This window comes from Tupaia chinensis, unplaced genomic scaffold (assembly GCF_000334495.1).
Source record: "Tupaia chinensis unplaced genomic scaffold, TupChi_1.0 Scaffold000028_1, whole genome shotgun sequence".
In the NCBI taxonomy this organism is placed as follows: domain Eukaryota; kingdom Metazoa; phylum Chordata; class Mammalia; order Scandentia; family Tupaiidae; genus Tupaia; species Tupaia belangeri.
Window position 1 is genome coordinate 4,413,593 of NW_006159458.1, and position 15,159 is coordinate 4,428,751.

Genomic DNA, 15,159 nt, shown 5'->3' on the forward strand with positions numbered 1-15,159 from the left:
CCTTGTTCTGAAGGCCCGTGGCTTCTTCTGCCGCTAGCTCGTTTGTTGGAGGCTGAATTATTAGTAGAAAATCTTCATTCCCTTAAAAATCTAGTTCACAGTAGCCATGTGGAACCTTGTTCTGAAGGCCCGTGGCTTCTTCTGCCGCTAGCTCGTTTGTTGGAGGCTGAATTATTAGTAGAAAATCTTTATTCCCTTAAAAATCTAGTTCACAGTAGCCATGTGGAACCTTGTTCTGAAGGCCCGTGGCTTCTTCTCTATTTTGGTTATTGACTCCTTATCTGACATATAGTTTGTAAATATTTTCTCCCAGTTCATTGGCTACCTTTTTATTTTGTTGAGTGTCTCCCCTGCTGTGCAGAGATTTTTTTTTTTCAGTTTGATGTAGTTCGTGTGTTTGTTTTTGCTTTGTGGCTTGTACTTTTGGTGAGATAATAAAAAAATATCTTTGCCACACCAATATCAAGGAGTTTACCCCTTATATTTTCTTATAGGAGTTTTCCAGTATCATAGATTAGAAACATTTTAATTTATGTTGAGTTGATTTTTGTGTATAGTATAAGGGTTCTTTTGCCTGTGAATATCCAGTTTTTCTAACATCATTTATTGAAGAGACTATCATTTCTTACTGGGCCTTCTGGGTGGCCTTGTCAATATTGGTTGACTATTCTTGAATTTATTTCTAGGTTCTCTCTTTTTTCCCCCCATTGGCCTGTTTTTATGTTAGTATCATACAGATTTGTATCATACTGCTTTGTGATATAATTTGAAAACAAGAAATGTGATGACTCTAATTTTGTTTTTATTTTCTCGAGATTGCTTTGGCTACCTAGGGTTTTCTGTGATTCCATACAAATTTTGTTGGAGGTCTTTTTTTTAATTTATTTCTGTGGAAAATGCCATTGGTATTTTGATTTTGATTTCACTGAATCTGTATATTGCTTTGGGTAGTATGAACATTTTAGCAATATTAACTGTTCAAAGTCTATGAACATGGGATATTGTTTGATCTATTTGTATCTTTTTCATTTTTTTATCAGAGTTTTATAGTTTTTATTGTACAGGTTTTTCATATCTTTGATTTAATTTATTTGTCAGTATATTATTCTTTTTGATGTTGTTATATATGGGATTGTCTTCTTAATTTCTTCTTCAGATAGATCATTCTTAGCATAAACATATGTTCTTGGGGATAGCTGGTGGAATGGTAATTAGGTGACTGAGTCCTACATGGAAGATTGCACAGTTTGGGTTCTGGACCTGGTGGCTTCAGGGACACACTGGGAACGTGTGTGTGTGTGTGTGTGCCAAGAGTCCTTGGAGGAGAATAGAAAAGAAGGATTGTGCAGTAGTCATCCCCCCAAGGGGTGGGTTTTCACTTTCTTTCTCTCTCTGCTGCTGTTTCTCTCTGGAGAGAGTGCACATACCCTATTAAAAAACTCTTAAAAAAATAAAAGTGCACTTGGTTATTGTTTGTTGATTTTGTATTCCACAAATTTACTGAATTTATTTATTAGTTCTACAGTTTTTTTAATGGAGTCACTAAGTTTTTCTACATATAGAGTCATGCCACCTGCAAAAAGGATAATTTTACTTCTTCCTTTCTGCTTTGATTCTTTTTACTTTTTTTTCTTGTCTGATTGCTCTTGCTAATACATTTAGTTGCTGTCTTAAACAGAAGTAGTAAGATTAATCACTCTTGCCATATACCAGATCTTTAAGGAAAAGCATTCAGGACCCCCCCCCCCCATGGAGGATGATATCCGTTGTGTGATTTTCATTAATGACCTTTATTTTGTTGAACAAATTTCCTTCTATACTGATAATTGTTATTGAAAATTCTTATCATGATAGGATGCTGAATTTTGTCAAATGCTTTTTGTATTTTTGTTGAGATAATATATTTTTTTAAGAGAGATTTTTGATACAGGGCATGTGTGCTCACTGGAGTGACGCTCCAGGGGTTTGGCCATGATGTAGTCCCTTCTCCTCTATTCTTCTCTTGGGATTTTGGGCATGCACACACACATACCCAGAGTGAATTTTAAGCTGCCAGGTCTGGGACTCTAACCCTGGTCGACTACATGAGAGTCCTGTGACGTAATCGTTATGCCATCTGCTGGTCCCCCTTGATCATGTGGATTTTTATCTTTTGTTTTGTTAATATGGTATATTACATTGGTTGTTTTGCATATATTTAAATAAATCTTGCATCTAGGCATGATTCCCACTTGGTCAAATAGTGTAGAATCTTTTTGATGTTTTGTTAAATTTGGTTTGCTAATATTTAATTGAGAATTTTGCATCTGGATTCATCAGAACCTGTAGTTTTCTTTCCTTGTATTTTTGTCTGATTTTGGCATCAGGATGACACTGGCTTCATAAATGAGTTTGAGAGTATACTTTCTGCTTCTAGTTGGTATTAGTTCTTTGAATATTTATTAGAATTAAGCCTTGAAGTCATCTGGTCCTAGATTATTCTTGGTATTTATTATATAAAATACTTTAGTAATAAGTGGTCACAAAATAGAGAAAGCCAAACATGTAGATTTGGTTATATTTATCTTTTTTAGGTTGTTAGCTTATGGTTTTGTGGAAGCTTCTTAGTAGTTATGGTCTCTCTGTAGCATACTAGTGAAGAGTAAGAGCTATGGAATCATCTAGAACTAGATTTTATTCTTACCTCTGCCACATGATAATTATGTGTATTTGGCCTCTGAATCCTCTGTTCATCTGTAAAATGGGTTAATAATGTGTAAGCCATAGTACTCAGTTCTTACATACCTACATATAGTTTAGAAATTGTTTTTAAAACTGGGCAATTGGCTCTTTTTCTTTCACACTCCTGTTTTTCTTGCAATCTACTGTACTCATGTCCTTTTACTTTCCTCTTATTCCTATTTGCCCATTCCAAATAGTTCTCTTTCTTTTAGGATCTTGCTCCCAACTGATTGTGAGAACTGAAATGCAAGAAATAAACAAAGACCATACAAAAAGCTATCTAAATTTGTTAAGGAATAATTAAACCCAAAAATATCTATAACACTAAGAATACATTCCAAGTAATAGAATTTCACTTGACTAGTGGCTTTCAGAGATTTATTTGAGAAGTCTTCATTGCTCAAAGATGATCTCTAAAGACCCTTCACAAGCTTGAGGTTCCATGATCCTAAGCTAGTAGGCTACCTGGGCAGCTGTTTCCCCTACTCACTTGTCTAGACAGATAACTCTTATTTCTTTATTTTTTTTAGAATTATTTTATTTGACTTTATTTATTTATTTACTTATTTTTTAATTTTAATTTGACCAAAGAAGGACAGAGCAAGAGCAAGAGTGAGAGAGAGAGAATGAGAGAGAGAGAAAGTGAGAAAGCAAGCTACCAATTCTGATATCCAGACTGTGGTCAGTCATGCAGGAGTCCAGCATCCCCAACCACCATGCCACCTGCCGGCCCCTAGACAGATAACTTGGGTTTATTAAATACATTTAGATCTTCTTGCAGGACGAGAAGGTATTTTGCCCTTCATACATCTTTCTTTTCACTTCTGAGACTTTCATGGCCTCAGTGAAAATCACTATGAAAGCGAGTCTCGTGATCGAAGGCATTTTTTTCAGAAGATTTGTGGAGGTATCTTAGGCATGAGTCAGTTGAATTTAGGGTTAAGACTTTATTCGCTACCTCTACACACTTCATTTTTCTCCCTCCCTTCTCCCCACCTCTTCCCTCTCTCCTCTCCACCACTGTCCTTCCTTTTTCTTATCTTTCCTTTCCCTTCTTGCCTTCTTTCTCTATTCCTTGTTTTTCCTTTTCTTTTTTCCTCCCCTTCTTTATTTTATATCTTTGAGTAACTGTGCTCATTTCTTTGTTTAATAGAAATGATACTGCTTATCCTTCTCATCTTCAAATTTTTGTTGTTACGATTAGCAAGAACAACCAAGGGAGCAGCTTTGGTATTGTGAGAAGCCAGGCGTGAGTTCAGAAGTAGATTATTATTCCTATGTTTTCTGATTTCCTATGTATCCACAGTCTCTTACAATGTGCAGTATGTTAAGTATGCCTTTTTCTGTTTTTTTTTTTCTGATTAATAAACAGATTTCAGTGTCACATAGTCATAGGTTAGAGACAGTTGTTATGAGAGTCAAATCACTTGGGGAGAGTTGGCCGAACCCCTGCCTTCACTGAACTCTGAATTTTTGTTTCTGTGGAAGACCTGTAAATCATAGATGCTAAGAGCTACCAGGTTGCCGCTGTGCTACGCGGGATTTAGCAGCTAACAATTCTGCTTCTGTTTAGGAGCCGTGACTTTTCTTTCCTCATGTGCATAGCTTAGCAGGCTAGCAATTTGTGTACCATTTCTAGAAGAAACCAGAAGCAAAACCACAAAGGTTTTTCTGATCCAAGAATGATATTCACTATCTTGGAGGGATAGGACTCCACAGAATGTTTTGGAATGGTCAATTGTAATATCTTTTTTTTTTTTTTTTTGGAGAGTGTTTTTTTGCTATAGGGCACGTGCGCTCGCCAGACAGAGAGAGACAGAAAGCGAGAAATCATCCCCCCAGGGGGCATGGCCATGCCGCAATCCCTTCTCCTCTGTTCTCCTCTCGGGATCTTGGGCACGCATGCACATGCATCCGGCATGAGTTTTAAGCCACCGGGTCTGGGACTCAAACTGTGGTTGACTACATGGGAGTCCAGCAACATAGCCATTACGCCAGCTGCTGGTCTCAATTGTAATATCTTGTTGTCGCAGCAGACATGAAATAAACGCTCATCAATGGGTATACACTGCTTTCCTTTTCCTTTCGAGCATCCTTTCCCTCCACTTCCATTCACATTTCTGTAATGCTACTATGGTAGTCTCTCAATTTAAAATTTCACTAGGTTTAATGTGTGTAAGTAACTGTATTTATCTACTTAATTCCCAAGCTTCTATTGAATTTGCTATATTGTGTTTTGGTTTCTTGTATATTCAATTTTTCATGCAGCCTTGAGACTTGGAGAAGGTCAAGTAAAAATACGTAATCATTAATCTTGTGTTGTCTGCTTAAAGTGGTTGGGTGTGCTGGAAATATTGGACTAAGTTTCACATTATTGCTTTGGCTTCTGTGTGTGTGAAAATATCCTTTTATTTTATTTTTGATGCAATTATAACGTGTTCTTGGATTTAATGGAACAAGCCAATGAACTGAATAGGAATGTTGCTGTTGATCGTCTTCTCCAGGTTAATGTCCAAATTGTGTTTTAGGAATTAGACTTGGACTCTTACACTACATGCTTACTCTGAAATCTAGATTATTCAGTACACAATTTCCTTTTCTTCACTTGTTTCATATGTGGAATAGTCAAAATTATGCCTTTGTGAATAGGTTTAAGGGAACAAGGGCAGGGACAATGTCTGTTGTGACTTAGTGCCCTAGTGATATGCCCAGGTCAAGTCACCCTACCCCAGGACTGTGTGACTTATCATTGTTGATGATAATTACCTCAGAAGCCACCAGGCCCGAGCAGTGCTTTCTGGTTGATGTGAAATAGACACTTCTATAATGCAATGAAAAAAATGACATGCAAATTTAAGCCTTATTTCCTGCTTAATTGGAGCATTTAGTAAGAAACATGATAAAAGTAAGTAACCTTGTACTTCCTCTACAGAGAGATGGAGACCTTCCAACTTCAAAGAAAAAACGCCAGGCAGGGGAGAAGATCATGTACACTTTGGTCTCAGTCCCACACGGAAATGACATTGCATCCCTTTTTGAACTGGATGCCACAACTCTACAGAGAGCTGACTGTCTGGTACCAAGGTAAAAAAAAAAAAAATTAAAGTTAAAATATGTTTCTTTGAATAATTTTACCAGTAAAGAATGAAAATCATAATGTTTGTATAATATTTGCATTATAAAGGGAGCGAGCCCAAGTGAAGAAGATGTAAAACATTGTGCCTCTTTTGTTCTTTAGTGAATAGATTAACATAGTTTGTTTTACTCTTACAGATAATTAAAATATGTAGGACCAAAGACATCCTGAAAAATCCACAAAGAATTTTTATTCTTATTATTCTTATTGTATGGCCTTAAATTATTAAGGTGAAAAATGATCCAAAAGCAATTCTATTCAAACTTTCACATTTATTTTCATTATGTTAGGTTTTCTATTTCATCCATCCATTCATCCATTTGTTTGTTTATTCAGTCATTCATTCAAGGAGTATTTACTGAACGTTGATTGCATGCTAGACATAGTGCCTTTTTGGGGTTAGGACCATGAGACAACACTTCAGCACTATTTGGGGCCATTTTAAACATCAAAGTCAACAACAAAAAGCACAAAAATGTGGAAAACTTGATACCAAATAGACCTCCAAAAGGACACTTGTTTACAGGATGAGCACTGAGACCAGAAGACTGACTCTTTGTTCCACTGCAGCTACCTATTTGGCAACAACAGGGTGACTAAAAAGTTTTGCCATTCTGTGTATGTCCTTGAATGACCACAGAAGCACCATTGTATTGGTTTTGGGGTAACAAACAGATGTTAGTGAGCAGGAAAATTCACAGTTGTGGAGGATTGACCATCTACACTTACATGTGCAGTGGTTAAATTATAAAGAGGACTACAGTCAGGTGGCAGTGTTAACCAAGTTGGCTACTTGGGCAGTGTTTTCACTTCAACGTGCATCAGAATTGCCTGGACAGCCCTGTTAAATATCTCATGTTGGGCCCATTCTCAAGAGTTTCTGATTCAATGGACTGAGATAAGGTTTGAGAATTTGCATTTCTTTTTTAATTATAATTTTTAACCGACATATAACATTTATGGGATGCAGAGTGGTTTTTCGATTCTGCAATGTAGACTTTGCTTTTCTAACAAGTTTCCAGGTAATACTGGTGCCACTGGCCTAGGTAAAATACAGCATGTTTCCAAATAGTCTGTAATTCAGAATTTTCCCTTGAACCAGATAGATCTTGAGTCAATTATGAGTCTAAGATACACACACACACACACACACATATTAATTTCATGTTGTATATGAACCTGTTAAATATGGCAATACGTAAGTGTGCTAATTTTAATAATCTGCTTTTTATATTGCTTTGCTTTTAGGAACTCATATGTTCGGTTAAGACACTTATGCACAAATACATGGGTAACTAGTACTAGTATACCCATTGACACAGATGAAGAGAGGCCTGTTATGTTGAAGGTAAATGTTGCCAAAAAAGTAGCTAATGGCTGTGTGAATATGATTAAATCATGACTGATATTTTCTTTTAATTCATCTTCACCAATATTAGAGATTATTGTGATTCATTTCAGTTGCTTAGGTAGCTGAACTAAGTGGAGAGACTAAAACGGTTCAGGAGGTTGCAGCCAGACACCAAAAAGAGTGAGCATAACATGTGAAAAGAGAAGGTTCCAGGAGTTTATTTTCTCTACTCCATTGAAACTGAAGCAAAGACTACTGTGAAAAGAATACATTTCCACTGGGGCTTTGGGAACATGGGGGGAAATGGGCACAGAAAATCTCTGTATCCTACAGACTTCTAAAGTAGATGATAAATGTGGGGACTTTTATATTTGGATTATCTATTCTGGCCTTGTGTTTCTTCAGCCATACTGAGATGTGTTAGTTTTCAAAGAATATTTATTGATTTATTTTAATTAATCTTAATGGAAAAATGCATTTCAGATTGGAACATGCCAAACTAAAGAAGATAAAGAAGCATTTGCCATTGTGTCTGTCCCACTCTCTGAGGTCCGAGACTTGGACTTTGCCAATGATGCGAATAAAGTGTTAGCAACCACAGTTAAAAAACTGGAAAATGGCACAATTACACAGAATGAAAGGAGGTTGGTAACTTCTTATATGACTGCTAATCATGAAGAGTCAATTGTCAGTTCTTACAGTAACCCTCAAGTGAATGGATAACTTTAAGGGAAGAGTTAGAACATTCTTGAGAGCAGTATACTGGCTTCTGGATGAGGTTGAACTTGATTCCTCTTGATCATGGTGAATGAATGGAAATGGTGAAATTAAAATCTGGTTGATATTGACTTTTCCCATTTTTAGCTTAGCTTTGAAGTAGTTGCTTTGGGCTGGCCTGTGGCCTGATGGAGACAGATTCCACATGGCTAGCTAGGCAGTTCAAGCCCCATACCCTGCCACATGAAAAGCACATAGGCCACATGTGCATGAGTGCCCCAAATCTCAACAGGATGGAGAAATGAAGGAAAAGGGATTGCATTGTAACCAAGCCTTTTTGAGGAGTGCTTTCTTATCTTCTTCTTGGTTTCTCTGTCAAGCTTTCTGTCAAATTTTTTTAAAAAAAGTTGTTTTTAGTTATTCTCTGACATTTCCTTTTAAATGCCTTTTTTCTTTTTTGCCAGGACCACATATGTTTACCAGGGTGTGGGGAGGAAGCACCCCTACCTAATGGGGCATGGTCATACCACAATCCATTTTCCTCCATTACTTTATCCTGTTGGGATTTTTGGGTACACACTCACTTGTACTCAGTGTGTTTTTTTGAAACTGTTGAGGCTAGGGTTTGACCCACACAGGCGGCCATGTGGGATATAGCTCCTTTAACCTTAACTGCTGGGTCAGCCCCATAATACCTTTCACTGTACTTGATTTGATATTTGGATTTAGAGTTCTAGAGGAAGTAAAGGAAGGAAAGAAAGTTTTTTTTTTTTTTTTTTTTTTTTTTGAGAGATTTTTGCTATAGGGTGTGTGTGCTTGTCAGAAAGACAGAGAGAGAGAGAAAGCGAGAAATCACCCCCCCCTCCAGGGGGGATGACCATGCCACAAACCCATCTCCTCCATTCTGTTGGGATCTTGGGCACACACGCACATGCCTCCGGCCTGAGTTTAAGCCACCAGGTCTGGGACTTGAACCACGGTTGACTACATGGGAGTCCAGCGACATAACCATTACGCTAGCTGCTGGTCCCCTGAAGGAAGTTTTGTTTTTCTGATATTATTTATTCAACACATATTTCTCAGCCCTGGTACTACAAACCAAATATATAGTACCAGAAAAAAAAAACTGTGGTGGGTAACTCTTTGTCTTTGCAAATCAATCAGAGAAGTTGCATCCTTGATCTCCCCCTGCCCTGAGGTTTTTTCCATGGGGCAGAGAGAGAGAGAGAGAGAGAGAGAGAGAGAGATAGAGAGAGGGGGGGGGAGGGAGGAAGAGAGAAAGTGAGAAATCCCTCACCTGCCACATACACACACACACACACACACACACACACACACACACACACACAGATGACGGCCACACCACAATCCCTTATCCTCGATTCTCCTCCTGGGATTCTGGGCATGCACACACACATGCCTGGTATGATTTTCAAGCCAGCAGGATTGGGACTCAAACTGCAATTGCCATGTGAGAGTCTAGTGCAGTAGCTGCTACACCACCTGCTGGCTCTGGATCCTTGATTCCAAAACTCTGGTTTTGGAAATAAATTAGAAAAAGAATGATATTGATAGCTTAATGATTGTATTCCTAATGTATGTCAGCATCTATTTTAGTCACTGTAAATACATTGTATTGAATCCTTCAAATAGCCCTGAAATAATATTCACATTTTATATAAAGAAAATTGAGAGATTAAGCAAACTGGGTAAGGTTACATGGTTAATAAGTAGAAGATTCAATCGTGTGTGGCTTAAAATACACATGCTTTCCTACCAGAGCACAGGCGTTTACCCTATTTCTCGTCTTTGCGATCTGTCACATTCCTTTTATTTGTATGTGTGTGGTTTTTGTTTTGTCACTATATCTGGATCCTCCTGTCTCAGCCTCCCAAGTAGCCACCACTGTCTACCTACCACACCCAGCTCTTTAAGACATGGTCCCACTCTGCTGCCCAGCCCAGCCTCCAGCTCATGATCCTCATGCCTCAGCCTCCCAGTGACTATAGCTGAGATGATAGGCACACACCACCACACTCATTTTTTGAGGGTAGGCTGGGAATTGAACCCAGCCTCCCACGTGGACTCAACCTGCCAAGCAGCACAGTGAACGAGTGTGCACCACTATGGCTGTGCCTGTGCTTTTAATTTGAACAGGAATGAACTACTTACTAGTATTCCAGGCGTTCATACTTTGGAGCTCTCCTCAACAACTGGTGAGATGACAATTAATTTGACCACCTTGGAAAATGGTTTGGCAATAACCACCAGAGTTATAGAAGAAAACACTCCATGACTCACCAATTTCACGCCTAGGCTGAACGTCCTGAAACATCTTTCCAAAAGAAGTTCTTTTTCATTTACACTAGGACACACGTTCAAGAATGTTTAGCCTTGTTCTAAATTGCCCCACACTGAAAATCATCCAAACTTCCACGGCAAGTTTACATTTGTAGAATATTCATACCATGGAATGTAGTATAGCAATGAAAATAAATGACCTATATCTATGTGTAATGGCAGAGGTAAATCTTACAAACTTTAGGTCAAATGAAAACTCTTAGACACAATGAGCGCATATATTGTAATACTGTTTGTAAAATTCGAAAACAAGCGAAAATAAGCTATCCCGTTTGGGATGGTTAAGCAATTGGAAAAACTTTTAAAAATGCTGAGAAATCATTGTCACAAAAATCCAGGTGATGTTATAGGGGAGAGAGGAGTTATGATTAGAAAGGGGTTTGAAAGATTCCCATAATGTTTCATTTCCTGCTCTGAGTGGTAGCCTCATGAGATTCATTTTATAAGCTTTTTTTTTTTTCTTTACTGTAGGGTGCATGTACTTACTTGTTGGAGAGACAGAGACAGAGAAATCACCCCCTTGGGGAGATGGCCACACCATAATCCCTTCTCCATTTTTCTCTCAGAATTTTGCACATGCATGCGCACATACCTGGCATGAGTTTCAAGCCACCAGGTCTGGGACTCAAACTGCAGTTGGCCATGTGGGAGTCCAGCACCTTAACCACCATGACACCAGCTGGCCCCATTATAAGCATTTTTAATGAAACATATATCTTTTGGAAAGTGTTAGATATGTATCTTATAATACAAAAGAACAAAATATCCAACTTGCTTCCCTCCACCTCTATCAATTAGAAAATCACAAATATGCAAACAAATGTTTCTCAGATTCCTCTCTGTTTTTATGTTTCCCCATGACAAACCTGCATTTGAAAACAACTGTTAGGTATTCAATCATATCTCCAGCTCTGCTGGAGGAAAGGAATAAAGGCCAGAAGCTAAAACATCTGCCTCACTTTTGGAAACAGCAGATCACTAAATATCAGAGCTAAATTATGACAGGAAATGGGTTCTGTTGTGCAGATACGAATTTTTATTTATGAGGCTGGAATGTGGTTAAGGCACTGGACTCCCACATGCCCGATTGTGGTTCGAGTTCTAGACCCTGCAGCTTGCTTTCTCTCTCTCTCTTTCTGTCTCTCTGGTCCAAATCGAATAATAATAATAGTAAATGAAATTAAGTGAGTAATTCTAAAAAAAGAATTTTTACTTACATTAATTCTTTCTTTGGATGGATTAATTTCTTTGTCTTTGTCACTCTCATATAAATACGGAAATGTACTCGGCCTTGCTTAATGAAGTTTCCCTTGCTAAGCATTTGATATTCCTTGAAGAAAAGGACAAATGAAGATTAATATTCTGAGAGCTTTACCATTGCTGGCTGTGACCCAGGGCCAGTTGCTCTTCAGTAACTGGCAGAAAGAATCTTAACCTCTCAAGATGACCCTTAGGCAGATGGTGGTCTAGGACTGACAGAGATTTTGTATTTTGATTACCCCTACTTTTTCCCCACTGTTTTAGAGTGAAAAACATCATAGCAAAGAGAAAAATATGAAGTGGCAATTATTGATCTTAATTTAGTCATCTCAGACAAGCCATTTCCCATCAAAATTCTTTCAAAGCTGTCTTGTCAGTACAGTGGTGCTTATTGGCAGAGTTGAATGCATTTGTATTATTTTCTCAGTTTTAGAATTCGATATAAAATTCCTTCTGAAAATAACTGACAACTCTGATTTTTTCTCTCCCTATAAAGAATGAAGTGTTATTAGATACCCCTTTTGCTCAAAACCAGGAAGAATGATAAAAGGTCAAAGGGAAGGTGTTAGAATATTGCAGATCTGTCTCAAAATGCCAGTGTTGTTCAACTGCTCTCTCTCTCCCAGCTCCCTCTTAACTCACCCTAGGGATGGACTGTGGAGACCCAGCTCCTGCCTTAAGCACCAAGATCCTTAACCTTAGATATTTTCAGTGGAACTTTCCAATCTTATTCTGTATAGCTATACCAATGAAATAGCTTTGGGAACATATTGAGGAAGAGGGAAGAGGGAAAATGGAGAGATGTTGGAGCTGGAGGAAGTGACATACACAATCCTAAGCTAGAATTTCTACACTGTTTTTACCTCTGGTAGTACAAAAACAATATGGGGTTTCTGCAGCATCTACATTTCAGAGATATAATTAATTCAGTATTTTTGAACTGTTGGTATATAGCCAGAGGCCATGGGGCATGTGTGTATGTGGTGCTAATGTTTGGTGATCACAGATGCTACCCATATCTTCTTCCAACTCTCAGTCTCAAAGGATTTTTCTCGTTTCCCAGGATAGAAGCTCAAGATCTAAAAGAAGGGTTACCCAACATATGATCACCAGGTCAGATATCACTAGAAAGCAGCATCCTTTTCCCTTACACTTTATATACACACATGTTACAGCACAGTTACTTTTTACTATTTGCCAATTCCTCTTTTCAAAAGGTTTTTATTTCCATTTTTTTTTAAAATCAGCAGTAGCAGAGATTTGGGTTTTAAAAATATCTATTGTGATAATCTATTTTAATTTGCAACTTAACTACTTTGCATTTGATAAGTAATGTATTTTGATTCATGTTAGTTTAAAATTTTTTTTTAAGTTAATGTATTTTTGCCAAGAACTTTTCCTGTGGTTAGCTTCCAGTGCCACGTTTCAATGCTATGCCACCTTCCACCTTGCTTATTTTCTTTTCCTTCTAATTCTTTCTTGCTTTTTGTTAAATTGGTATTCCCCCTTCCTACTTCAATCCCATTTTACCTTTCCCTCTATTGATTTTAGAAGCTTTAGGTTATATTCCTGGTGTATTTTTTTTTTTTTTTTTTTGTTATTTTGCCATAGGGCACATGCTCTTTGCCTGAGAGAGACAGAGACAGAAACAGAGACAGAGACAGAGAGAGAGAGAAGGAAAGTGAGAAATCACCCCCTGGAAGGATGGCCACGCCAAATCCCATTCCTTCTAGTTTACTCTTGGACTTTGGGCATGCACACTCATGTGCCCAGTGTGATTTTTAAGCTACGAGGTCCAGGAATTGAATGATAATAGATCATGTGGGAGTTCAACACCTTAAGCAACTTGCCACCTGCTGATCCGTATATTCCTGTATTATTATTTTTTTTAGTAATTGCCTTTAAATACTTTCTACACATTTTAACTATATATTATTTCTTACAAAATTTGAAGTTACTCATATTTCTTTCTTTCTCTCATGGAACAAAGGTTCCTGAGCATGTTTTAATTATGCACTAATATTCTCCCTCTCAGTTTTCCTGTAGTAATTGCCTAGAGGTATAGTTTATTCTTCTGATTTGTAAAGTTTTATATTTGATATGTATATAAGGACAAATGTATTATATAAATTAAGATGCACCTACTTTTTAATTTTTCTGACAAATTTAGTTTCTAATTATATATATGTATATATGGGTGTGTGTGTGTGTGTTATGTATATATGCCATAGGGCATGTACACTTGCTGGAGAGAATTAGAGACAGTGAGAGGAGAAGTGAGGAATTATCCTCAGAGAGGATGGCAATGCCGCAATTCCTTTTCCTCCATTCTCCTTTTGAGATTTTGGGTATGCATACACATGTGCCACTGGGTCCAGAACTCCAACCACGGTTGGCCATGTGGGAATCCAACCTCTTAACCAAATCACCTGCTGACCCATCTGGAGACATTTTTTGGTTACAAGACTGTGTGCAGAATAGTTTATTTTCCTTAATAAACTATTATTTGCTGCAATCCCTTCTCCTCCATTCTCCTCTCAGGATCTTGGGCATGCACACACATGCATCTGGCATGAGTTTAAGCCACCGGGTTCAGGACTCGAACCATGGTCGACTACATGGGTATGCCATCTGCTGGTTCCCTTAAATGATTGTAATTTTTATTTCCGAGATTTCTATTTGTTCTTTTGCATAGCCACCTATTTTTTATCTATATCTGTCTTTTAAAATATGTACTGTTTTTGGCATATCATTTATTTTATTTTATATGTCTTTCAAGACTGAAAACATTCTCATTTAAAAGTCATCTTGAGGGCTAGCAGGTGGTATGGTGGGTAAGGCACTGGATCTGACATGGCTGACTCCATAGTTTGAATCCTGGACCTGACAACCTGAAACATATGTTTGGCATGTGTGTGTTTGTGTGCCCAGAATCCCTATGGGAAAACAGAGGAAAAGGGACTGTGAGTGTACATGCCCTAAGGCAAAAAAAAATCTTAAAAAAAATCTTGAAATTGTTTTGTTACTTGGATTTTGTTGGAAACAAGTGAATTTTTTAGTATGATGTCTGTCTTTTTTATTATCAGTTTTTCTCGTGCTTTGGGATTATAATATGTGGGCTCTTTTTAGGTAGGTGATTTTTGCTTTCTGTCTCTACCTTCACTCATCTACTTGATCAGCTTTATGTTTTCATCCTCCTGGCTCCCCAGATCTAGTCCGAAGCCAGATGTGTTACTGAGGGTTGAGGGCTCATGTCCTGTGGTAGCTTAAGCTTTCGTCATTGAGATTGCAGGTGGCAAGGTTCAGTCCTTTTCCTGTATTTTCTCTATTCCTCCCATCGCAACTCAGCCACAGCCGAACATGGCTAAAATTTTAAGCCTCTTTAAAGAAGTATAGAAGCCTGATTTCAGTACCTGCTTTTGGATCTTTATTTTATTAACAGGTTCCTGCCATGTACTTTCAGTCCCTGTTATGAGGGTTGAACATTATCCCTGTTCATCTCTGTATTTTTTTTTTCTTCATCCATAAAGCTTTTAATTATGTTTTCAGGTGTGCTGTGTCTTAAAAATACACACACATGCCCACAGTCACCCACACACAAAAACCCGTGTGT

General features: G+C 37.9%; 1 protein-coding gene across 1 annotated transcript in view; it reads left to right on the forward strand.

The window, feature by feature from the left end:
• The window catches only part of ITPR2 (inositol 1,4,5-trisphosphate receptor type 2), a gene marked incomplete in the record, with an annotated part of 493,922 nt that overhangs the window by 103,689 nt on the left and 375,074 nt on the right, over positions 1-15,159 (forward strand). The window contains 3 exon segments of the mRNA XM_006140313.2: positions 5,654-5,805; positions 7,106-7,205; positions 7,692-7,852. Coding sequence (XP_006140375.2) covers positions 5,654-5,805; positions 7,106-7,205; positions 7,692-7,852 — 413 coding nt within the window.